The 24,127-nt window shown below is 54.4% G+C and overlaps 1 protein-coding gene across 1 annotated transcript in view; it reads right to left on the minus strand.

The window, feature by feature from the left end:
- Nucleotides 1-469: 469 nt before the first annotated feature.
- LOC140453867 (uncharacterized) overlaps nucleotides 470-24,127 on the minus strand; it is a 55,640-nt gene continuing 31,982 nt past the window's right edge. The window contains exon 7 of the mRNA XM_072548728.1: nucleotides 470-673. Within this exon, the coding sequence (XP_072404829.1) occupies nucleotides 470-673 (204 nt within the window). The remainder of the gene's footprint in view (nucleotides 674-24,127) is intronic.

Here is a 24,127-nt window from a genome sequence, read left to right on the forward strand (position 1 = left end):
AAGGAATGCTCGGCTGGGCTCCAACACCGAGGGGTAGCCGGGGTCATTAGGAATGCTCGGCTGGGCTCCAACAGCGAGGGGTAGCCGGGCTCATTAGGAATGCTCGGCTGGGCTCCAACACGGAGGGATGGCTGGGCTCATTAGGAATGTTTGGCTGGGCTCCAACACGGAGGGATGGCTGGGCTCTTTGGGGATGCTCGGCTGGGCTCCAATACCGAGGGGTAGCCGAGCTTATTAGGAATGCTCGGCTGGACTCCAACTCCGGGACGGCTGGGCTCATTAGGAATGCTCGGCTGGGCTCCAACACGGAGAGATGGCTAGGCTCGTTAGGAATGCTCGGCTGGGCTCCAATACCGAGGGGTAGCTGTTCTCCTTAGGAATGCTCGGCTGGGCTCCAACACCGAGGGGGTAGCCGGGCTCATTAGGAATGCTCGGCTGGGCTCCAACACCGAGGGGGTAGCCGGGCTCATTAGGAATGCTCGGCTGGGCTCCAACACCGAGGGGTAGCCGGGCTCATTAGGAATGCTCGGCTGGGCTCCAACACCGAGGGGTAGCCGGGGTCATTAGGAATGCTCGGCTGGGCTCCAACACCGAGGGGGTAGCCGGGCTCATTAGGAATGCTCGGCTGGGCTCCAACACCGAGGGGGTAGCCGGGCTCATTAGGAATGCTCGGCTGGGCTCCAACACCGAGGGGTAGCCGGGCTCATTAGGAATGCTCGGCTGGGCTCCAACACCGAGGGGTAGCCGGGGTCATTAGGAATGCTCGGCTGGGCTCCAACACCGAGGGGTAGCCGGGGTCATTAGGAATGCTCGGCTGGGCTCCAACACCGAGGGGTAGCTGGGCACATTAGGAATGCTCGGCTGGGCTCCAACAGCGAGGGGTAGCCGGGCTCATTAGGAATGCTCGGCTGGGCTCCAACACGGAGGGATGGCTGGGCTCATTAGGAATGTTCGGCTGGGCTCCAACACGGAGGTATGGCTGGGCTCATTGGGGATGCTCGGCTGGGCTCCAACACCGAGGGGTAGCCGGGGTCATTAGGAATGCTCGGCTGGGCTCCAACACCGAGGGGTAGCTGGGGTCATTAGGAATGCTCGGCTGGACTCCAACTCAGGAACGCTGGGCTCATTAGGAATGCTCGGCTGGGCTCCAACACCGATGGGTAGCCGGGCTCATTAGGAATGCTTGGCTGGGCTCCAACACTGAGGGATGGCTAGGCTCGTTAGGAATGCTCGGCTGGGCTCCAACACCGAGGGGTAGCCGGGCTCATTAGGAATGCTCGGCTGGGCTCCAACACCGAGGGGTAGCTGTGCTCATTAGGAATGCTCGGCTGGGCTCCAACACCGTGGGGTAGCCGAGCTCATTAGGAATGCTCGGCTGGGCTCCAACACCGAGGGGTAGCCGGGCTCATTAGGAATGCTCGGCTGGACTCCAACACCGAGGGGTAGCTGTGCTCATTAGGAATGCTCGGCTGGGCTCCAACACCGAGGGGTAGCCGGGCTCATTAGGAATGCTCGGCTGGACTCCAACATGGAGGGGTAGCTGGGCTCATTAGGAATGCTCGGCTGGGCTCCAACACCGAGGGGTAGCCGGGCTCATTCGGAATGCTCTGACACTGAGTGGTGGCAGTGTGTCCCATCCACATGACACCCTGCAATGACCAACCCTCCAACTGGCTGCACTTTCAGACCCTCCCCACCCACCCCCTCAGAGGGGCAATTAGCTATGGGCCGTGGGTCGAGGGGGTGAACAGCATCCCCTGTGAGCTTCCCTCTGCGATGTCCCCCAACACGCCCTGACTAGGGAATGTCATCGGCTGTTCCTTTTGGAAGGATCTAGGCCACGTGACTCCCTCCCCAAGGGGGTAGTGTGCCCTCCCACCCACCCTGAGTGGATCAAGAGGGAGCTGTGTGGAATCTCTCTCTCTCTCACACACACATTGGGAACAGCCTCCCTAAGTTTTGTTTGGGTAGACTGAGTACTGTAGAGATTTTCTCTTCTGTTCGTTGTGTTCCATTTGTGAATAAATCTCTCTGTTTTATATCCAGTCGTCAATCTCGCTCGCTTACTCTGGGTAATTTTCACCAGACACTCACCAAAACAAATTGCTAAGTTAGGCTCCTGCTCAAGAATGTTTGGGGAGGCCTGGCCGAGTCCATAACAGTGTGTCTGTGCGTGTGTGTGTGTGTCTCTGTATCTGTGTGTATGTCTGTCTGTGTGTGTGCACATGTCTCCCTGTGTCGGTGTGTGTGTGTGTGCACATGTCTCCCTGTGTCGGTGTGTGTCTCTGTGTCTGTGCACATGTCTCCCTGTGTCAGTGTGTGTGTGTGTGTGTGTGCGTGCGTGCACATGTCTCCCTGTGTCGGTGTGTGTGTCTCTGTGTCTGTGTGTGTGTGCACATGTCTCCCTGTGTCGGTGTGTGTGTCTCTGTGTCTGTGTGTGTGTGCACGTCTCCCTGTGTCAGTGTGTCTCTTTGTGTGTGTGCACATGTCTCCCTGTGTCAGTGTGTGTGTCTCTGTGTCTGTGTGTGTGTGCACGTCTCCCTGTGTCAGTGTGTCTCTTTGTGTGTGTGCACATGTCTCCCTGTGTCAGTGTGTGTGTCTCTGTGTCTGTGTGTGTGTGCACGTCTCCCTGTGTCAGTGTGTCTCTTTGTGTGTGTGCACATGTCTCCCTGTGTCAGTGTGTGTCTCTGTGTCTGTGTGTGTGTGCACATGTCTCCCTGTGTCAGTGTGTGTCTCTGTGTCTGTGTGTGTGTGCACGTCTCCCTGTGTCGGTGTGTGTCTGTGTGTGTGTGCACATGTCTCCCTGTGTCGGTGTGTGTGTCTGTGTGTGTGTGCACATGTCTCCCTGTGTCAGTGTGTCTGTGTGTGTGTGTGTGCACATGTCTCCCTGTGTCAGTGTGTCTGTGTGTGTGTGCACATGTCTCCCTGTGTCGGTGTGTGTGTGTCTCTGTGTCTGTGTGTGTGTGCACGTCTCCCTGTGTCGGTGTGTGTCTCTGTGTCTGTGTGTGTGTGCACGTCTCCCTGTGTCGGTGTGTGTGTGTGCACATGTCTCCCTGTGTCGGTGTGTGTGTCTGTGTCTGTGTGTGTGTGCACATGTCTCCCTGTGTCAGTGTGTCTGTGTGTGCACATGTCTCCCTGTGTCAGTGTGTCTGTGTGTGTGTGCACATGTCTCCCTGTGTCGGTGTGTGTGTGTCTCTGTGTCTGTGTGTGTGTGCACATGTCTCCCTGTGTCGGTGTGTGTCTCTGTGTCTGTGTGTGTGCACGTCTCCCTGTGTCGGTGTGTGTGTCTGTGTGCACATGTCTCCCTGTGTCGGTGTGTGTGTCTGTGTGTGTGTGCACATGTCTCCCTGTGTCTGTGTGTGTGTGCACATGTCTCCCTGTGTCGGTGTGTGTGTCTGTGTGTGTGTGCACATGTCTCCCTGTGTCTGTGTGTGTGTGCACATGTCTCCCTGTGTCGGTGTGTGTGTGTCTCTGTGTCTGTGTGTGTGCACATGTCTCCCTGTGTCGGTGTGTGTGTGTGCACATGTCTCCCTGTGTCGGTGTGTGTGTCTGTGTGTGTGTGCACATGTCTCCCTGTGTCGGTGTGTGTGTGTGCACATGTCTCCCTGTGTCGGTGTGTGTGTCTGTGTGTGTGTGCACATGTCTCCCTGTGTCGGTGTGTGTGTCTCTGTGTCTGTGTGTGTGCACATGTCTCCCTGTGTCTGTGTGTGTGTGCACATGTCTCCCTGTGTCGGTGTGTGTCTGTGTGTGTGTGCACATGTCTCCCTGTGTCGGTGTGTGTGTCTCTGTGTCTGTGTGTGTGTGCACATGTCTCCCTGTGTCGGTGTGTGTGTCTCTGTGTCTGTGTGTGTGCACGTCTCCCTGTGTCGGTGTGTGTCTCTGTGTCTGTGTGTGTGTGTGCACGTCTCCCTGTGTCAGTGTGTCTCTTTGTGTGTGTGTGTGCACGTCTCCCTGTGTCGGTGTGTGTGTGTCTCTGTGTCTGTGTGTGTGCACGTCTCCGTGTCTGTGTGCACATGTCTCCCTGTGTCGGTGTGTGTGTCTGTGTGTGTGTGCACATGTCTCCCTGTGTCGGTGTGTGTGTGTGCACATGTCTCCCTGTGTCGGTGTGTGTGTGTCTCTGTGTGTGAGCGCACATGTCTCCCTGTGTCGGTGTGTGTGTGTCTCTGTGTCTGTGTGTGTGCACGTCTCCGTGTCTGTGTGTGTGTGTGCACATGTCTCCCTGTGTCGGTGTGTGTGTCTGTGTGTGTGTGCACATGTCTCCCTGTGTCGGTGTGTGTGTCTCTGTGTGTGTGTGTGTGCACATGTCTCCCTGTGTCTGTGTGTGTGTCTGTGTGTGTGTGCACATGTCTCCCTGTGTCGGTGTGTGTGTCTGTGTGTGTGTGCACATGTCTCCCTGTGTCGGTGTGTGTGTGTGCACATGTCTCCCTGTGTCGGTGTGTGTGTCTGTGCACATGTCTCCCTGTGTCGGTGTGTGTGTCTCTGTGTCTGTGTGTGTGCACATGTCTCCCTGTGTCTGTGTGTGTGTGCACATGTCTCCCTGTGTCAGTGTGTGTGTGCACATGTCTCCCTGTGTCGGTGTGTGTGTCTCTGTGTGTGAGCGCACATGTCTCCCTGTGTCTGTGTGTGTGTGCACATGTCTCCCTGTGTCGGTGTGTGTGTGTGCACATGTCTCCCTGTGTCGGTGTGTGTGTCTCTGTGTCTGTGCACATGTCTCCCTGTGTCGGTGTGTGTGTGTGCACATGTCTCCCTGTGTCGGTGTGTGTCTCTGTGTCTGTGTGTGTGTGCACGTCTCCCTGTGTCAGTGTGTGTGTCTGTGTGTGTGTGTGCACATGTCTCCCTGTGTCGGTGTGTGTGTCTGTGTGTGTGTGCACATGTCTCCCTGTGTCGGTGTGTGTGTCTGTGTGTGTGCACATGTCTCCCTGTGTCGGTGTGTGTGTCTGTGTGTGTGCACATGTCTCCCTGTGTCGGTGTGTGTCTCTGTGTGTCTGTGTGTGTGTGCACATGTCTCCCTGTGTCGGTGTGTGTCTCTGTGTCTGTGTGTGTGTGCACGTCTCCCTGTGTCAGTGTGTGTCTCTGTGTCTGTGTGTGTGTGTGCACGTCTCCCTGTGTCAGTGTGTGTGTCTCTTTGTGTGTGTGCACATGTCTCCCTGTGTCGGTGTGTGTGTGTGCACATGTCTCCCTGTGTCGGTGTGTGTGTGTCTCTGTGTCTGTGTGTGTGCACGTCTCCGTGTCTGTGTGTGTGTGTGCACATGTCTCCCTGTGTCGGTGTGTGTGTGTGCACATGTCTCCCTGTGTCGGTGTGTGTGTCTCTGTGTGTGAGCGCACATGTCTCCCTGTGTCTGTGTGTGTGTGCACATGTCTCCCTGTGTCGGTGTGTGTGTCTCTGTGTCTGTGTGTGTGCACATGTCTCCCTGTGTCTGTGTGTGTGTGCACATGTCTCCCTGTGTCGGTGTGTGTCAGTGTGTGTGTGCACATGTCTCCCTGTGTCGGTGTGTGTGTCTCTGTGTGTGAGCGCACATGTCTCCCTGTGTCTGTGTGTGTGTGCACATGTCTCCCTGTGTCGGTGTGTGTGTCTCTGTGTCTGTGCACATGTCTCCCTGTGTCGGTGTGTGTGTGTGCACATGTCTCCCTGTGTCGGTGTGTGTCTCTGTGTCTGTGTGTGTGTGCACGTCTCCCTGTGTCAGTGTGTGTGTCTGTGTGTGTGTGTGTGCACATGTCTCCCTGTGTCAGTGTGTCTGTGTGTGTGTGTGCACATGTCTCCCTGTGTCGGTGTGTGTGTCTGTGTGTGTGCACATGTCTCCCTGTGTCGGTGTGTGTGTCTGTGTGTGTGCACATGTCTCCCTGTGTCGGTGTGTGTGTCTGTGTGTGTGCACATGTCTCCCTGTGTCGGTGTGTGTGTCTGTGTGTGTGCACATGTCTCCCTGTGTCAGTGTGTCTGTGTGTGTGTGTGCACATGTCTCCCTGTGTCGGTGTGTGTGTCTGTGTGTGTGCACATGTCTCCCTGTGTCGGTGTGTGTGTCTGTGTGTGTGCACATGTCTCCCTGTGTCGGTGTGTGTGTCTGTGTGTGTGCGCATGTCTCCCTGTGTCGGTGTGTGTGTCTGTGTGTGTGTGCACGTCTCCCTGTGTCAGTGTGTGTCTCTGTGTCTGTGTGTGTGTGCACGTCTCCCTGTGTCAGTGTGTGTCTCTGTGTCTGTGTGTGTGTGCACGTCTCCCTGTGTCAGTGTGTGTCTCTGTGTCTGTGTGTGTGTGCACGTCTCCCTGTGTCAGTGTGTGTCTCTGTGTCTGTGTGTGTGTGCACGTCTCCCTGTGTCAGTGTGTGTACGTCTCCCTGTGTCAGTGTGTGTGTCTCTTTGTGTGTGTGCACATGTCTCCCTGTGTCGGTGTGTGTGTGTGCACATGTCTCCCTGTGTCGGTGTGTGTGTGTCTCTGTGTCTGTGTGTGTGCACGTCTCCGTGTCTGTGTGTGTGTGTGCACATGTCTCCCTGTGTCGGTGTGTGTGTGTGCACATGTCTCCCTGTGTCGGTGTGTGTGTCTCTGTGTGTGAGCGCACATGTCTCCCTGTGTCGGTGTGTGTGTGTGTGCACATGTCTCCCTGTGTCGGTGTGTGTCTCTGTGTCTGTGTGTGTGTGCACATGTCTCCCTGTGTCGGTGTGTGTGTCTCTGTGTCTGTGTGTGTGCACGTCTCCCTGTGTCGGTGTGTGTGTGTGTGTGTGTGTGTGCACATGTCTCCCTGTGTCAGATCAGGTTCACAACTTCAATAGAGAAGCGACCGCGATGAAATTATAAATCCCAGGCCTCCAGGTTATCATCCAACCGCTTTACTCAAAAGCGACTTGCAGAATGACGTCGCATTTTGGTCAAAAAAATTGCGTGACTCCACGTAAGACTCTGTAAATCTTTTTTTTTTGGAAAGAGAGTCGGTCCGTACGCTGGGACACTGACAGACAGACTTCAACCTTACACCTTCGACGAATTATTGTTAAATTCCACTTAAGAGTCGTCGAGATGTGCAGCTCGGAAACAGACCCTTCGGTCCAACCCCGTCCGTGCTGACCCAGACGTCCCAACCCAATCTAGTCCCACCTGCCCCTATCCCTCCAAACCCTTCCTATTCATATCCCCATCCAAATGCCTCTTAAATGTTGCAGTTGTCCCAGCCCCCACCCCATCCTCTAGCAGCTCATTCCACACACGTACCACCCTCTGGGGGAAAAAGTTGCCCCTTGGGTCTCTTTTATATCTTTCCCCTCTCACCCTAAACCTACACCCCTCTAGTTCTGGTCTCCCCCACCCCAGGGGGAAAAGACCTTGTCTATTTACCCTATCCACGTCCCCCTGATAATTTTATAAACCTCTATAAGGTCACCCCCTCAGCCTCCGACGCTCCAGGGAAAACAGCCCCAGCCTGTTCAGCCTCTTCCCTGTAGCTCAAACCCATCCTTGTAAATCTTTTCCGAACCCTTTCAAGTTTCACAACATCTTTCCGACAGGAAGGAGACCAGAATTGCACGCACAGGATGTACACGTGAAAGAGCTGAAGCCAACATAACCACTCAAAAAGATGAGAGACTTAACAAATAATCGAGGTCTTTTTCAATATATCATTTGAGTTACATCTCACTGTAAACGTTCGCTATAAATTCTGTGTCTTACGACCTTATTCTCCACAATCACCTGATGAAGGAGCAGCGCTCCGAAAGCCAGTGCTTCCAAACAGACCTGTTGGACTATAACCTGGTGACTTTTGACTCTGTACACCCCCCCCCACCCCAGTCCAATACCGGTGTCTCCAAGTCACGTACAAAGTTGGGTCGAGGGGACAGGTCGCATTGAGGAGGCTCGGAGAGTGGGCAGTGGTAGAGGGGAGGCCAAGATTCCCCTCGAGGTTAAACGAGGCGGGTTGGCTCACGAGGTGGGGAGGGAAACCCGACGGGGGGGGGGGGGGGGGGTCCTTATTCGGACAGGGCGAGAGTGTTTAAAAAAAAAAGCAAGGGGACGGCCTGACGAACTCTCTGACCAGGCCCCAATTCGGGGTATGGCGAAGGGGGGGGGGGGGGGGGGTCTTGGGCCCTGTATCCCAGGGAGGATGGAATCGCCCCCCCACCCCCCCCACCCCCCCACCCCCACCCCCCCCCCCTCCTCCCCACTGCCCCCGGAGTGAGGGGAATGGTTCACAAACGTAAGGCTGGACACATGAGGAACGTCTGAGGACTCTGTGGGTCTGCACACCTACTGGCCGTGATGGAACAGTACATCAGCCGGGATGGGCCGAATGGCCTAATTTCTGCTCCGAGTCGTTTGGCCCGGCGTCGAACGATCATTTAGGGGTGACTGGGGTGGGGGGGGGGGGGAAGGGAGGGGAACTGGAATGGGGGGGGGGGGGGGGGGAGATTGAATCACGCGTCATCCTGTCGAATGGTGGAACGGGCTAGAAGGGCCGATTGGCCTCCTCCCGTTTCTGTTGCCGAAGGTTTTACTGTCGCAGCCTTCCACACAGAGTGGGGTTTCCCCAACTCCGTCGAGCCGAGTCAAGCTCCATCTACTTATATAAATAGAGTAAAGCTCCCTCTACACTGTCCCCCCCATCAAACACTCCCAGGGACAGGGACAGCACGGGGTCAGATACAGAGTAAAGCTCCCTCTACACTGTCCCCCCCCATCAAACACTCCCCGGGACAGGGACAGCACGGGGTTAGATACAGAGTAAAGCTCCCTCTACACTGTCCCCCCCCATCAAACACTCCCAGGGACAGGGACAGCACGGGGTGAGATACAGAGTAAAGCTCCCTCTACACTGTCCCCCCATCAAACACTCCCAGGGACAGGGACAGTACGGGGTTAGATACAGAGTAAAGCTCCCTCTACACTGTACCCCCATCAAACACTCCCAGGGACAGGGACAGTACGGGATTAGATACAGAGTAAAGCTCCCTCTACACTGTCCCCCCATCAAACACTCCCAGGGACAGGGACAGCACAGGGGTTAGATACAGAGTAAAGCTCCCTCTACACTGTACCCCCATCAAACACTCCCAGGGACAGGGACAGCACAGGGGTTAGATACAGAGTAAAGCTCCCTCTACACTGTACCCCCATCAAACACTCCCAGGGACAGGGACAGTACGGGATTAGATACAGAGTAAAGCTCCCTCTACACTGTCCCCCCCCATCAAACACTCCCAGGGACAGGGACAGCACGGGGTTAGATACAGAGTAAAGCTCCCTCTACACTGTCTCCCCCCATCAAACACTCCCAGGGACAGGGACAGCACCGGGTTAGATACAAAGTAAAGCTCCCTCTACACTGTCCCCCCCATCAAACACTCCCAGGGACAGGGACAGCACAGGGGTTAGATACAGAGTAAAGCTTCCTCTACACTGTCCCCCCATCAAACACTCCCAGGGACAGGGACAGCACAGGGGTTAGATACAGAGTAAAGCTCCCTCTACACTGTCCCCCCATCAAACACTCCCAGGGACAGGGACAGCACGGGGTTAGATACAGAGTAAAGCTCCCTCTACACTGTCCCCCATCAAACACTCCCAGGGACAGGGACAGCACGGGGTTAGATACAGAGTAAAGCTCCCTCTACACTGTCCCCCCATCAAACACTCCCAGGGACAGGGACAGGGACAGCACGGGGTTAGATACAAAGTAAAGCTTCCTCTACACAGTCCCCATCAAACACTCCCAGGGACAGGGACAGCACGGGGTTAGATACAGAGTAAAGCTCCCTCTACACTGTCCCCGTCATCAAACACTCCCAGGGACAGGGACAGGGACAGTACGGGGTTAGATACAGAGTAAAGCTCCCTCTACACTGTCTCCCCCCATCAAACACTCCCAGGGACAGGGACAGCACGGGGTTAGATACAAAGTAAAGCTTCCTCTACACAGTCCCCATCAAACACTCCCAGGGACAGGGACAGCACGGGGTTAGATACAGAGTAAAGCTCCCTCTACACTGTCCCCCCCCATCAAACACTCCCAGGGACAGGGACAGCACAAGGTTAGATACAGAGTAAAGCTTCCTCTACACTGTCCCCATAAAACATTCCCAGGGACAGGGACAGCACGGGGTTAGATACAGAGTAAAGCTCCCTCGACAATGTCCCCCCATCAAACACTCCCAGGGACAGGGACAGCACGGGGTCAGATACAGAGTAAAGCTTCCTCTACACTGTCACCCATCAAACACTCCCATGGACAGGGACAGCATGGGGCTAGATATAGTGTAAAGCTCCCTCTACACTGTCCCCCATCAAACACTCCCAGGGACAGGGACAGCACAGGGTTAGATACAGAGTAAAGCTCCCTCTACACTGTCCCCCCATCAAACACTCCCAGGGACAGGGACAGCACGGGGTTAGATACAGAGTAAAGCTTCCTCTACACTGTCCCCGCATCAAACACTCCCCGGGACAGGGACAGCACGGGGTTAGATACAGAGTAAAGCTCCCTCTACACTGTCCCCCCATCAAACACTCCCAGGGACAGGGACAGGGACAGCACGGGGTTAGATACAGAGTAAAGCTCCCTCTACACTGACCCCCATCAAACACTTCCAGGGACAGGGACAGGGACAGGGACAGCACGGGGTTAGATACAAAGTAAAGCTCCCTCTACACTGTCCCCCGATCAAACACTCCCAGGGACAGGGACAGCACTGGGTTAGATACAGAGTAAAGCTTCCTCTACACTGTCCCCCCATCAAACACTCCCAGGGACAGGGACAGCACGGGGTTAGATACAGAGTAAAGCTCCCACTACACTGTCCCCCCATCAAACACTCCCAGGGACAGGGACAGCACGGGGTTAGATACAGAGTAAAGCTCCCTCTACACTGTTCACCCATCAAACACTCCCAGGGACAGGGACAGCACGGGGTTAGATACAGAGTAAAGCTCCCTCTACACTGTCCCCCCCATCAAACACTCCCAGGGACAGGGACAGCACGGGGTTAGATACAGAGTAAAGCTCACTCTACACTGTCCCCCCATCAAACACTCCCAGGGACAGGGACAGCACGGGGTTAGATACAGAGTAAAGCTCCCTCTACACTGTCCCCCCATCAAACACTCCCAGGGACAGGGACAGCACGGGGTTAGATACAGAGTAAAGCTCCCTCTACACTGTTCACCCATCAAACACTCCCAGGGACAGGGACAGCACGGGGTTAGATACAGAGTAAAGCTCCCTCTACACTGTCCCCCCCATCAAACACTCCCAGGGACAGGGACAGCACGGGGTTAGATACAGAGTAAAGCTCACTCTACACTGTCCCCCCATCAAACACTCCCAGGGACAGGGACAGCACGGGGTTAGATACAGAGTAAAGCTCCCTCTACACTGTTCACCCATCAAACACTCCCAGGGACAGGGACAGCACGGGGTCAGATACAGAGTAAAGCTCCCTCTACACTGTCCCCCCATCAAACACTCCCAGGGACAGGGACAGTACGGGGTTAGATACAGAGTAAAGCTCACTCTACACTGTCCCCCCATCAAACACTCCCAGGGACAGGGACAGCACGGGGTTAGATACAGAGTAAAGCTCCCTCTACACTGTTCACCCATCAAACACTCCCAGGGACAGGGACAGCACGGGGTTAGATACAGAGTAAAGCTCACTCTACACTGTCCCCCCATCAAACACTCCCAGGGACAGGGACAGCACGGGGTTAGATACAGAGTAAAGCTCCCTCTACACTGTTCACCCATCAAACACTCCCAGGGACAGGGACAGCACGAGGTTAGATACAGAGTAAAGCTCCCTCTACACTGTTCACCCATCAAACACTCCCAGGGACAGGGACAGCACGGGGTTAGATACAGAGTAAAGCTCCCTCTACACTGTCCCCCCCATCAAACACTCCCAGGGACAGGGACAGCACGGGGTTAGATACAGAGTAAAGCTCACTCTACACTGTCCCCCCATCAAACACTCCCAGGGACAGGGACAGTACGGGGTTAGGTGCAGAGTAAAGCTCCCTCTGCACTGTCCCCCCATCAAACACTCCCAGGGACAGGGACAGCACGGGGTTAGGTGCAGAGTAAAGCTCCCTCTACACTGTCCCCCCATCAAACACTCCCAGGGACAGGGACAGCACGGGGTTAGATACAGAGTAAAGCTCCCTCTACACTGTCCCCCCCATCAAACACTCCCAGGGACAGGGCCAATACGGGGTAGATACAGAGTAAAGCTCCCTCTACACTGTCCCCCCCATCAAACACTCCCAGGGACAGGGACAGCACGGGATTAGATACAGAGTAAAGCTTCCTCTACACTGTCCTCTCCCATCAAACGCTCCCAGGAACAGGGACAGCACGGGGTTAGATACAGAGTAAAGCTTCCTCTACACTGTCCCCCCATCAAACACTCCCAGGGACAGGGACAGTACGGGGTTAGATACAGAGTAAAGCTCCCTCTACACTGTCCCCCCCCATCAAACACTCCCAGGGACAGGGACAGCACGGGGTTAGATACAGAGTAAAGCTCCCTCTACACTGTCCCCCCATCAAACACTCCCAGGGACAGGGACAGCACGGGGTTAGATACAGAGTAAAGCTCCCTCTACACTGTCCCCCATCAAACACTCCCAGGGACAGGGACAGCACGGGGTTAGATACAGAGTAAAGCTCCCTCTACACTGTCCCCCCATCAAACACTCCCAGGGACAGGGACAGCACGGGGTTAGATACAGAGTAAAGCTCCCTCTACACTGTCCCCCCCATCAAACACTCCCAGGGACAGGGACAGCACGGGGTTAGATACAGAGTAAATCTCCCTCTACACTGTCCCCCCCATCAAACATTCCCAGGGACAGGGACTGTACGGGGTAGATACAGAGTAAAGCTCCCTCTACACTGTCCCCTCCCATCAAACGCTCCCAGGAACAGGGACAGCACGGGGTTAGAGACAGAGTAAAGCTCTCTCTACACTGTACCCCCCCCATCAAACACTCCCAGGGACAGGGACAGCACGGGGTTAGATACAGAGTAAAGCTCCCTCTACACTGTCCCCCCCATCAAACCCTCCCAGGGACAGGGACAGCATGGGGTTAGATACAGAGTAAAGCTCCCTCTACACTGTCCCCCACATCAAACACTCCCAGGGACAGGGACAGCACCGGGTTAGATACAAAGTAAAGCTCCCTCTACACTGTCCCCCCCATCAAACACTCCCAGGGATAGGGACAGCACGGGGTTAGATACAGAGTAAAGCTCCCTCTACACTGTCTCCCCATCAAACACTCCCAGGGACAGGGACAGCACAGGGTTAGATACAGAGTAAAGCTCCCTCTACACTGTCCCCCCATCAAACACTCCCAGGGACAGGGACAGCACGGGGTTAGATACAGAGTAAAGCTCCCTCTACACTGTCTCCCCCCATCAAACACTCCCAGGGACAGGGACAGCACCGGGTTAGATACAAAGTAAAGCTCTCTCTACACTGTCACCCCATCAAACACTCCCAGGGACAGGGACAGCACGGGGTGAGGTGCAGAGTAAAGCTCCCTCTACACTGTCCCCCCATCAAACATTCCCAGGGACAGGGACAGCACGGGGTTAGATACAGAGTAAAGCTTCCTCTACACTGTCCCCCCTCCATCAAACACTCCCAGGGACAGGGACAGCACGGGGTCAGATACAGAGTTAAGCTTCCTCTACACTGTCACCCATCAAACACTCCCAGGGACAGGGACAGCACAGGGTTAGATACAGAGTAAAGCTCCCTCTACACTGTCCCCCCATCAAACACTCCCAGGGACAGGGACAGCACGGGGTTAGATACAGAGTAAAGCTTCCTCTACACTGTCCCCGCATCAAACACTCCCCGGGACAGGGACAGCACGGGGTTAGATACAGAGTAAAGCTCCCTCTACACTGTCCCCTCCCATCAAACGCTCCCAGGAACAGGGACAGCACGGGGTTAGATACAGAGTAAAGCTCCCTCTACACTGTCCCCCCCATCAAACACTCCCAGGGACAGGGACAGCACGGGATTAGATACAGAGTAAAGCTTCCTCTACACTGTCCCCCCCATCAAACATTCCCAGGGACAGGGACAGTACGGGGTTAGATACAGAGTAAAGCTCCTTCTACACTGTCCCCCCATCAAACGCTCCCAGGAACAGGGACAGCACGGGGTTAGATACAGAGTAAAGCTCCCTCTACACTGTCCCCTCCCATCAAACGCTCCCAGGAACAGGGACAGCACGGGGTTAGATACAGAGTAAAGCTCCCTCTACACTGTCCCCCCATCAAACACTCCCAGGGACAGGGACAGGGACAGCACGGGGTTAGATACAGAGTAAAGCTCCCTCTACACTGACCCCCATCAAACACTTCCAGGGACAGGGACAGGGACAGCACGGGGTTAGATACAAAGTAAAGCTCCCTCTACACTGTCCCCCCATCAAACACTCCCAGGGACAGGGACAGCACGGGGTTAGATACAGAGTAAAGCTCCCTCTACACTGTCCCCCATTCCAGGGACCGGGACAGCACAGGGTTAGATACAGAGAAAAGCTCCCTCTACACTGTCCCCCCATCAAACACTCCCAGGGACAGGGACAGCACGGTGTTAGATACAGAGTAAAGCTTCCTCTACACTGTCCCCCCCCATCAAACACTCCCAGGGACAGGGACAGCATGGGGCTAGATATAGTGTAAAGCTCCCCCTACACTGTCCCCCATCAAACACTCCCAGGGACAGGGATAGCACGGGGTTAGATACAGAGTAAAGCTCCCTCTACACTGTCCCCGCATCAAACACTCCCCGGGACAGGGACAGCACGGGGTTAGATACAGAGTAAAGCTCCCTCTACACTGTCCCCCCCATCAAACACTCCCAGGGACAGGGACAGCACGGGATTAGATACAGAGTAAAGCTTCCTCTACACTGTCCCCCCCATCAAACATTCCCAGGGACAGGGACAGTACGGGGTTAGGTACAGAGTAAAGCTCCCTCTACACTGTCCCCCCATCAAACACTCCCAGGGACAGGGACAGCACGGGGTTAGATACAGAGTAAAGCTCCCTCTACACTGTCCCCCCATCAAACACTCCCAGGGACAGGGACATCACACGGTTAGATACAGAGTAAAGCTCCCTCTACACTGTCCCCCCCATCAAACACTCCCAGGGACAGGGACAGCACGGGATTAGATACAGAGTAAAGCTCCCTCTACACTGACCCCCATCAAACACTTCCAGGGACAGGGACAGGGACAGCACGGGGTTAGATACAAAGTAAAGCTCCCTCTACACTGTCCCCCCATCAAACACTTCCAGGGACAGGGACAGGGACAGCACGGGGTTAGATACAGAGTAAAGCTCCCTCTACACTGTACCCCCCATCAAACACTTCCAAGGACAGGGACAGCACAGGGTTAGATACAGAGTAAAGCTCCCTCTACACTGTCCCCCATTCCAGGGACCGGGACAGCACAGGGTTAGATACAGAGTAAAGCTCCCTCTACACTGTCCCCCATTCCAGGGACAGGGACAGCACTGGGTTAGGTGCAGAGAAAAGCTCCCTCTACACTGTCCCCCCATCAAACATTCCCAGGGACAGGGACAGCATGGGGTTAGATACAGAGTAAAGCTCCCTCGACACTGTCCCCCATCAAACACTCCCAGGGACAGGAACAGCACGGGGTTAGATACAGAGTAAAGCTCCCTCTACACTGTCCCCCCATCAAACACTCCCAGGGACAGGAACAGCACGGGGTTAGATACAGAGTAAAGCTCCCTCTACACTGTCCCCCCATCAAACACTCCCAGGGACAGGGACAGGGACAGTACGGGGTTAGGTGCAGAGTAAAGCTCCCTCTACACTGTCCCCCCATCAAACATTCCCAGGGACAGGGACAGTACGGGGTTAGGTGCAGAGTAAAGCTCTCTCTACACTGTCCCCCCATCAAACACACCCAGGGACAGGGACAGCACAGGGTTAGATACAGAGTAAACCTCCCTCTACACTGTCCCCCCATCAAACACTCCCAGGGACAGGGACAGCACGGGGTTAGATACAGAGTAAAGCTCCCTCTACACTGTCCCCCCATCAAACATTCCCAGGGACAGGGACAGTACGGGGTTAGATACAGAGTAAACCTCCCTCTACACTGTCCCCCCATCAAACACCCTCAGGGACAGGGACAGCACGGGGTTAGATACAGAGTAAAGCTCCCTCTACACTGTCCCCCCCCATCAAACACTCCCAGGGACAGGGACAGGGACAGCACGGGGTTAGATACAGAGTAAAGCTCTCTCTACACTGACCCCCATCAAACACTTCCAGGGACAGGGACAGCACAGTGTTAGATACAGAGTAAAGCTTCCTCTACACTGTCCCCCCATCAAACACTCCCAGGGACAGGGACAGCACAGGGTTAGATACAGAGTAAAGCTTCCTCTACACTGTCGACATCAAACACTCCCAGGGACAGGGACAGGGACAGGGACAGTACGGGGTTAGGTGCAGAGTAAAGCTCCCTCTACACTGTCCCCCCATCAAACACTCCCAGGGTCAGGGACAGCACAGGGTTAGATACAGAGTAAAGCTTCCTCTACACTGTCCCCATCAAACACTCCCAGGGACAGGGACAGGGACAGGGACAGTACGGGGTTAGGTGCAGAGTAAAGCTTCCTCTACACTGTCCCCCCATCAAACACACCCAGGGACAGGGACAGCACGGGGTTAGATACAGAGTAAAGCTCCCTCTACACTGTCCCCCATCAAACACTCCCAGGGACAGGGACAGCACGGGGTTAGATACAGAGTAAAGCTCCCTCTACACTGTCCCCCCATCAAACACTCCCAGGGACAGGGACAGCACGGGGTTAGATACTGAGTAAAGCTCCCTCTACACTGTCCCCCCATCAAACACTCCCAGGGACAGGGACAGCACGGGGTTAGATACAGAGTAAAGCTCCCTCTACACTGTCCCCCCATCAAACACTCCCAGGGACAGGGACAGCACGGGGTTAGATACAGAGTAAAGCTCCCTCTACACTGTCCCCCCATCAAACACTCCCAGGACAGGGACAGCACGGGGTTAGATACAGAGTAAAGCTCACTCTACACTGTCCCCCCATCAAACACTCCCAGGGACAGGGACAGCACGGTGTTAGATACAGAGTAAAGCTCACTCTACACTGTCCCCCCCATCCCAGGGACAGGGACAGCACGGGTTTAGATACAGAGTAAAGCTTCCTCTACACTGTCCCCCCATCAAACACTCCCAGGGACAGGGACAGGGATAGTACGGGGTTAGGTGCAGAGTAAAGCTCCCTCTACACTGTCCCCCCATCAAACATTCCCAGGGACAGGGACAGTACGGGGTTAGGTGCAGAGTAAAGCTCCCTCTACACTGTCCCCCCATCAAACACTCCCAGGGACAGGGACAGGGACAGCACGGGGTTAGATACAGAGTAAAGCTCTCTCTACACTGTCCCCCCCATCAAACACTCCCAGGGACAGGGACAGCACGGGGTTAGATACAGAGTAAAGCTCCCTCTACACTGTCCCCCCCATCAAACACTCCCAGGGACAGGGACAGCACGGGGTTAGATACAGAGTAAAGCTCCCTCTACACTGTCCCCCCATCAAACACTCCCAGGGACAGGGACAGCACAGGGTTAGATACAGAGTAAAGCTCCCTCTACACTGTCCCCCCATCAAACACTCCCAGGGACAGGGACAGCACGGGGTTAGATACAGAGTAAACCTCCCTCTACACTGTCCCCCCATCAAACACTCCCAGGGACAGGAACAGTACGGGGTTAGGTGCAGAGTAAAGCTCCCTCTACACTGTCCCCCCATCAAACACTCCCAGGGTCAGGGACAGCACGGGGTTAGATACAGAGTAAAGCTCCCTCTACACTGTCCCCCATCAAACACTCCCAGGGACAGGGACAGCACGGGGTTAGATACAGAGTAAAGCTTCCTCTACACTGTCCCCCCATCAAACACTCCCAGGGACAGGGACAGGGACAGCACGGGGTTAGATACAGAGTAAAGCTCCCTCTACACTGTCCCCCCCATCAAACACTCCCAGGGACAGGGACAGGACGGGGTTAGATACAGAGTAAAGCTCTCTCTACACTGTCCCCTCATCAAACACTCCCAGGGACAGGGACAGCACAGGGTTAGATACAGAGTAAAGCTTCCTCTACACTGTCCCCCCCATCAAACACACCCAGGGACAGGGACAGCACGGGGTTAGATACAGAGTAAAGCTCCCTCTACACTGTCCCCCCCATCAAACACACCCAGGGACAGGGACAGCACGGGGTTAGATACAGAGTAAAGCTTCCTCTACACTGTCCCCCCCATCAAACACACCCAGGGACAGGGACAGCACGGGGTTAGATACAGAGTAAAGCTCCCTCTACACTGTCCCCCCCATCAAACACTCCCAGAGACAGGGACAGCACGGGATTCGATACAGTGTAAAGCTCCCTCTACACTGTCCCCCCCCATCAAACACTCCCAGGGACAGGGACAGCACGGGATTCGATACAGTGTAAAGCTCCCTCTACACTGTCCCCCCCCCATCAAACACTCCCAGGGACAGGGACAGCACGGGGTTAGACACAGAGTCAAGCTCCCTCAGCATTGGGGGCCGGGATCGTCTGGGAAGGGGGTTGGGTTCTGAGCAGGGAGACGGATCTCTCCATCTTTCCCAGTGCGTTTGCCAGGCTCCTGGATAGTTCGAATAGTTGTGCATTGGTATTTCCCGTTGGAATAATGTGTGTGTGTGCGAGAGAGAGAGAGAGAGAGAGACTTCAAACCTTCTCTCTCTCTCTCTCTCGGTCTCTCTCGCTGGTTCCAAACTAATTCCTGCAGAACTAACACTCCTGCCCCGTCCCCCCCCCTCTCTCTCTCTCTCTCTCTCTCCCTTCTTTGCCTGTTCTACGCCTGTTAAATCCTCGGCAGTCAGACCTTACATGGATAAGTCTCCTCTCAGTTGACAGACTATTTTTTTTTCCCCTTGTCAGATCCTGCCCCTCCCCTCCTTCCCTCGACTCTCTGGGAAGTCTCTGGGTCCCGCCAAGATGAGAGGGATCAGGGACATCGAGTAGTCCCCCTGTGTCCGAGAGGGGCACAGACACAGAGAGAGAGAGAGAGAGAACAGGCGCAGAGCAGGGACCTGAAGGATGGATGATTTGGGTAAGTGATGCAGAGGTTGGCGGGGGGGGGGGGAGAGACGGGGAGCGGTAGGGAGGGTGGGGAAGGAGGGAGGGTGGGAGGGAGAGCGAACGCTCCACACCAGATCCCGCAATCCCTTCAACTCACGCCAGGCAGCCCCCCCCAACCCCCACCCCAGGAGTTTAATCATCTGACAGACTGACAGGAAACAGCTCCGAGTCCAGGCAACGGTCTGACACCTCTCGAACAGGTCTCAGCTGTAACACCCTGACTGTGTCTGACTGTCTGTAACTCCCTGTGTGTGACTGTCTGTAACGCTCCGACCATGTGTCACCGTCTGTAACTCCCTGTGTGTGACGGTCTGTAATTCCCTGTGTGTCACTGTCTGTAACTCCCTGTGTGTGACGGTCTGTAATTCCCTGTGTGTCACTGTCTGTAACTCTCTGACTGTGTCAGACCATCTGTAACTCCCTGTGTGCGACTGTCTGTAACTCCCTGTGTGACTATCTGTAACTCCGTGTGTGTGACTGTAACTCCCTGACTGTGTGTGACTGTCTGTAACTCCCTGACTGTGTGTGACTGTCTGTAACTCCCTGACTGTGTGCGACTGTCTGTAACTCCGTGTGTGTGACTGTAACTCCGTGACTGTGTGCAACTGTCTGTAACTCCGTGTGTGACTGTCTGTAACTCCGTGTGTGTGACTGTAACTCCGTGACTGTGTGCGACTGTCTGTAACTCCGTGTGTGACTGTCTGTAACTCCGTGTGTGTGACTGTAACTCCCTGACTGTGTGCGACTGTCTGCAACTCCGTGTGTGACTGTCTGTAACTCCGTGTGTGTGTGACTGTAACTCCGTGTGTGTGACTGTAACTCCCTGACTGTGTGTTACTGCCTCTAACTCCCTGTGTGTGAGACTGTCTGTAACTCCCTGTGTGTGAGACTGTCTGTAACTCCCTGTGCATGACTGCCTGTAACTCCCTGTGTGTGACTGTCTGTAACACCCTGACTGTGTGTGACTGTCTGTACCGCTCTAACAGTGTCAGACCATCTGTAACTCCCTGCATCTGACCATCTGTAACTCCCTGTGCGTGACTGTCTGTAACACTCTGACTGTGTGTGACTGTCTGTAACTCCGTGTGTGAGACTGTCTGTAACTCCCTGTGCATGACTGCCTGTAACTCCCTGTGTGTGACTGTCTGTAACACCCTGACTGTGTGTGACTGTCTGTACCGCTCTAACAGTGTCAGACCATCTGTAACTCCCTGCATCTGACCATCTGTAACTCCCTGTGCGTGACTGTCTGTAACACTCTGACTGTGTGTGACTGTCTGTAACTCCGTGTGTGAGACTGTCTGTAACTCCCTGTGCATGACTGCCTGTAACTCCCTGTGTGTGACTGTCTGTAACACCCTGACTGTGTGTGACTGTCTGTACCGCTCTAACAGTGTCAGACCATCTGTAACTCCCTGCATCTGACCATCTGTAACTCCCTGTGTGTGACTGTAACTCCCTGACTGTGTGCGACTGTCTGTAATTCCCTGTGTGTGAGAGACTGTCTGTAACTCCCTGTGTGCGACTGTCTGTAACTCCCTGTCTGTGACCATCTGTAACTCCCTGACCATGTGTGACTGTCTGTAACTCCGTGTCTGACCGTCTGTAACTCTATGTGTATGACTGTCTGTAACTCTGTGTGTGATAGTCTGTAACTCCCTGACTTGTGTCACCATCTGTACCTCTATGACTGTGTGACTGTCTGTACCACTCTGACTATGTGTCACCATCTGCACCTCTTTGTGCCTGACCATCTGTAACTCCCTGACTGTGTGTGACTGTCTGTAGCTTCCTGATTGTGTCTCTCCAACTGTCTGTTACTCTCTGTGTGTGTTTCTCTGACTGCCTGTGTATTTCCAACTGCCTGTGCCTCTCCGACTACTTGTGACTCTCTGCCTGTGTCTCCCTGCCTGTCTGTATCTCCATAACTATCTGTGACTCTCCGACTGTCTGTGTCTCTCCGACTGTTGGTGTCTCTCTGGCTGCCTGTGTCTCTCCAACTGCCTCTGACTTTCTGACTGTCTCTGACTCGCAACGGTGTCTCTCCGACTGTCTGTGACTTTCTGACTGTCTGCGTCTCTCCGACAGTCTGCGACTCTCCGACAGTCTGCGACTCTCCGACAGTCTGCGACTCTCCGACAGTCTGCGACTCTCTGACAGTCTGTGTCTCTCCGACAGTCTGTGTCTCTCCGACTGCCTGTGTCTCTCCGACTGCCTGTGTCTCTCTGACTGCCTGTGTCTCTCTGACTGCCTGTGTCTCTCCGATTGTCTGTGACTCTGACTGTCTGCGTCTCTCTGACAGTCTGTGTCTCTCCGACAGTCTGTGACTCTCCGACAGTCTGTGTCTCTCCGATTGTCTGTGACTCTCTGACAGTCTGTGACTCTCTGACAGTCTGTGTCTCTCTGACAGTCTGTGTCTCTCTGACAGTCTGTGTCTCTCCGACAGTCTGTGACTCTCCGACTGTCTGTGACTCTCTGACAGTCTGTGACTCTCTGACAGTCTGTGTCTCTCTGACAGTCTGTGACTCTCCGACAGTCTGTGTCTCTCCGATTGTCTGTGACTCTCTGACAGTCTGTGTCTCTCTGACAGTCTGTGTCTCTCTGACAGTCTGTGTCTCTCTGACAGTCTGTGTCTCTCCGACAGTCTGTGACTCTCTGACAGTCTGTGACTCTCTGACAGTCTGTGACTCTCCGACTGTCTGTGTCTCTCCGACTGCCTGTGTCTCTCTGACAGTCTGTGACTCTCTGACAGTCTGTGACTCTCTGACTGCCTGTGTCTCTCCGACAGTCTGTGACTCTCCGACAGTCTGTGTCTCTCCGATTGTCTGTGACTCTCTGACAGTCTGTGACTCTCTGACAGTCTGTGTCTCTCTGACAGTCTGTGTCTCTCTGACAGTCTGTGTCTCTCCGACAGTCTGTGACTCTCCGACAGTCTGTGACTCTCCGATTGTCTGTGACTCTCTGACAGTCTGTGTCTCTCCGATTGTCTGTGACTCTCTGACAGTCTGTGACTCTCTGACAGTCTGTGTCTCTCTGACAGTCTGTGTCTCTCTGACAGTCTGTGTCTCTCCGACAGTCTGTGTCTCTCCGACAGTCTGTGACTCTCCGACTGTCTGTGACTCTCTGACAGTCTGTGACTCTCTGACAGTCTGTGTCTCTCTGACAGTCTGTGACTCTCCGACAGTCTGTGTCTCTCCGATTGTCTGTGACTCTCTGACAGTCTGTGACTCTCTGACAGTCTGTGTCTCTCTGACAGTCTGTGTCTCTCTGACAGTCTGTGTCTCTCCGACAGTCTGTGACTCTCTGACAGTCTGTGACTCTCTGACAGTCTGTGACTCTCCGACTGTCTGTGTCTCTCCGACTGCCTGTGTCTCTCTGACAGTCTGTGACTCTCTGACAGTCTGTGACTCTCTGACTGCCTGTGTCTCTCCGACAGTCTGTGACTCTCCGACTGTCTGTGACTCTCTGACAGTCTGTGACTCTCTGACAGTCTGTGACTCTCTGACAGTCTGTGTCTCTCTGACAGTCTGTGTCTCTCCGACAGTCTGTGTCTCTCCGACAGTCTGTGACTCTCCGATTGTCTGTGACTCTCTGACAGTCTGTGACTCTCTGACAGTCTGTGTCTCTCTGACAGTCTGTGACTCTCCGACAGTCTGTGTCTCTCCGATTGTCTGTGACTCTCTGACAGTCTGTGACTCTCTGACAGTCTGTGTCTCTCTGACAGTCTGTGTCTCTCCGACAGTCTGTGACTCTCTGACAGTCTGTGACTCTCTGACAGTCTGTGACTCTCCGACTGTCTGTGTCTCTCCGACTGCCTGTGTCTCTCTGACAGTCTGTGACTCTCTGACTGCCTGTGTCTCTCCGACTGCCTGTGTCTCTCTGACTGTCTGTGTCTCTCTGACAGTCTGTGACTCTCTGACAGTCTGTGTCTCTCTGACAGTCTGTGTCTCTCCGACTGTCTGTGTCTCTCCGACTGTCTGTGTCTCTCCGATTGTCTGTGACTCTCTGACAGTCTGTGACTCTCTGACAGTCTGTGTCTCTCTGACAGTCTGTGTCTCTCCGACTGTCTGTGTCTCTCTAACCGTCTGTGACTCTCTGACAGTTTGTGACTCTCTGACAGTCTGTGTCTCTCCGACAGTCTGTGACTCTCCGACTGTCTGTGACTGCCCGAGTGTGTGTGTTACTAACTGGGACTGCTGTAATGCCTGGGGACGTCTGGAGCTGCAGATTGCTGTCTCGGTGCTGGTGCAGACACTGAACCCTGAGTTGGAGTCTGAGAATGGGTTGTGTTGCCTGTTTCCTGTGACTGTGGTGGTCTGTAACTCCCTCTGAGCTCAGTGCCTGTTGGGTGAGATTCCAGGGGTCTGTCAGTCTCAGTGATCACCTCAGGCTGTCGTTTCAGGGAAACATTGCTCTGTTTAATCCTGTCGCTCGCTCTTGATTCAGACTCACATCTCTCCCCACCAACAACACACTCACCAAACACAGATACACACACACACACACACCAAACACAGATACACACACACACACACACACCAAACACAGATACACACACACACACACACTCACCAAACACACACCCCACACACACACACTCACCAAACACAGATACACACACACACACACACAGACACACAGACACACACACAGATACACACACACACACACCAAATACACACAGACAAATACACAAATACACACACACACACACAGACGCACACATACACACAGATACACACACACAGACACACACACACAAACAGATACACACATACACACAGATACACACACACACAAATACACAGATACACACACACACACCAAACACAGATACCTACACAAATACACACACACACACACACAGACGCACACATACACACAGATACACACACACACACAAATACACAGATATG

The sequence above is a fragment of the Chiloscyllium punctatum genome, chromosome 28 (genome assembly GCF_047496795.1).
Source record: "Chiloscyllium punctatum isolate Juve2018m chromosome 28, sChiPun1.3, whole genome shotgun sequence".
In the NCBI taxonomy this organism is placed as follows: domain Eukaryota; kingdom Metazoa; phylum Chordata; class Chondrichthyes; order Orectolobiformes; family Hemiscylliidae; genus Chiloscyllium; species Chiloscyllium punctatum.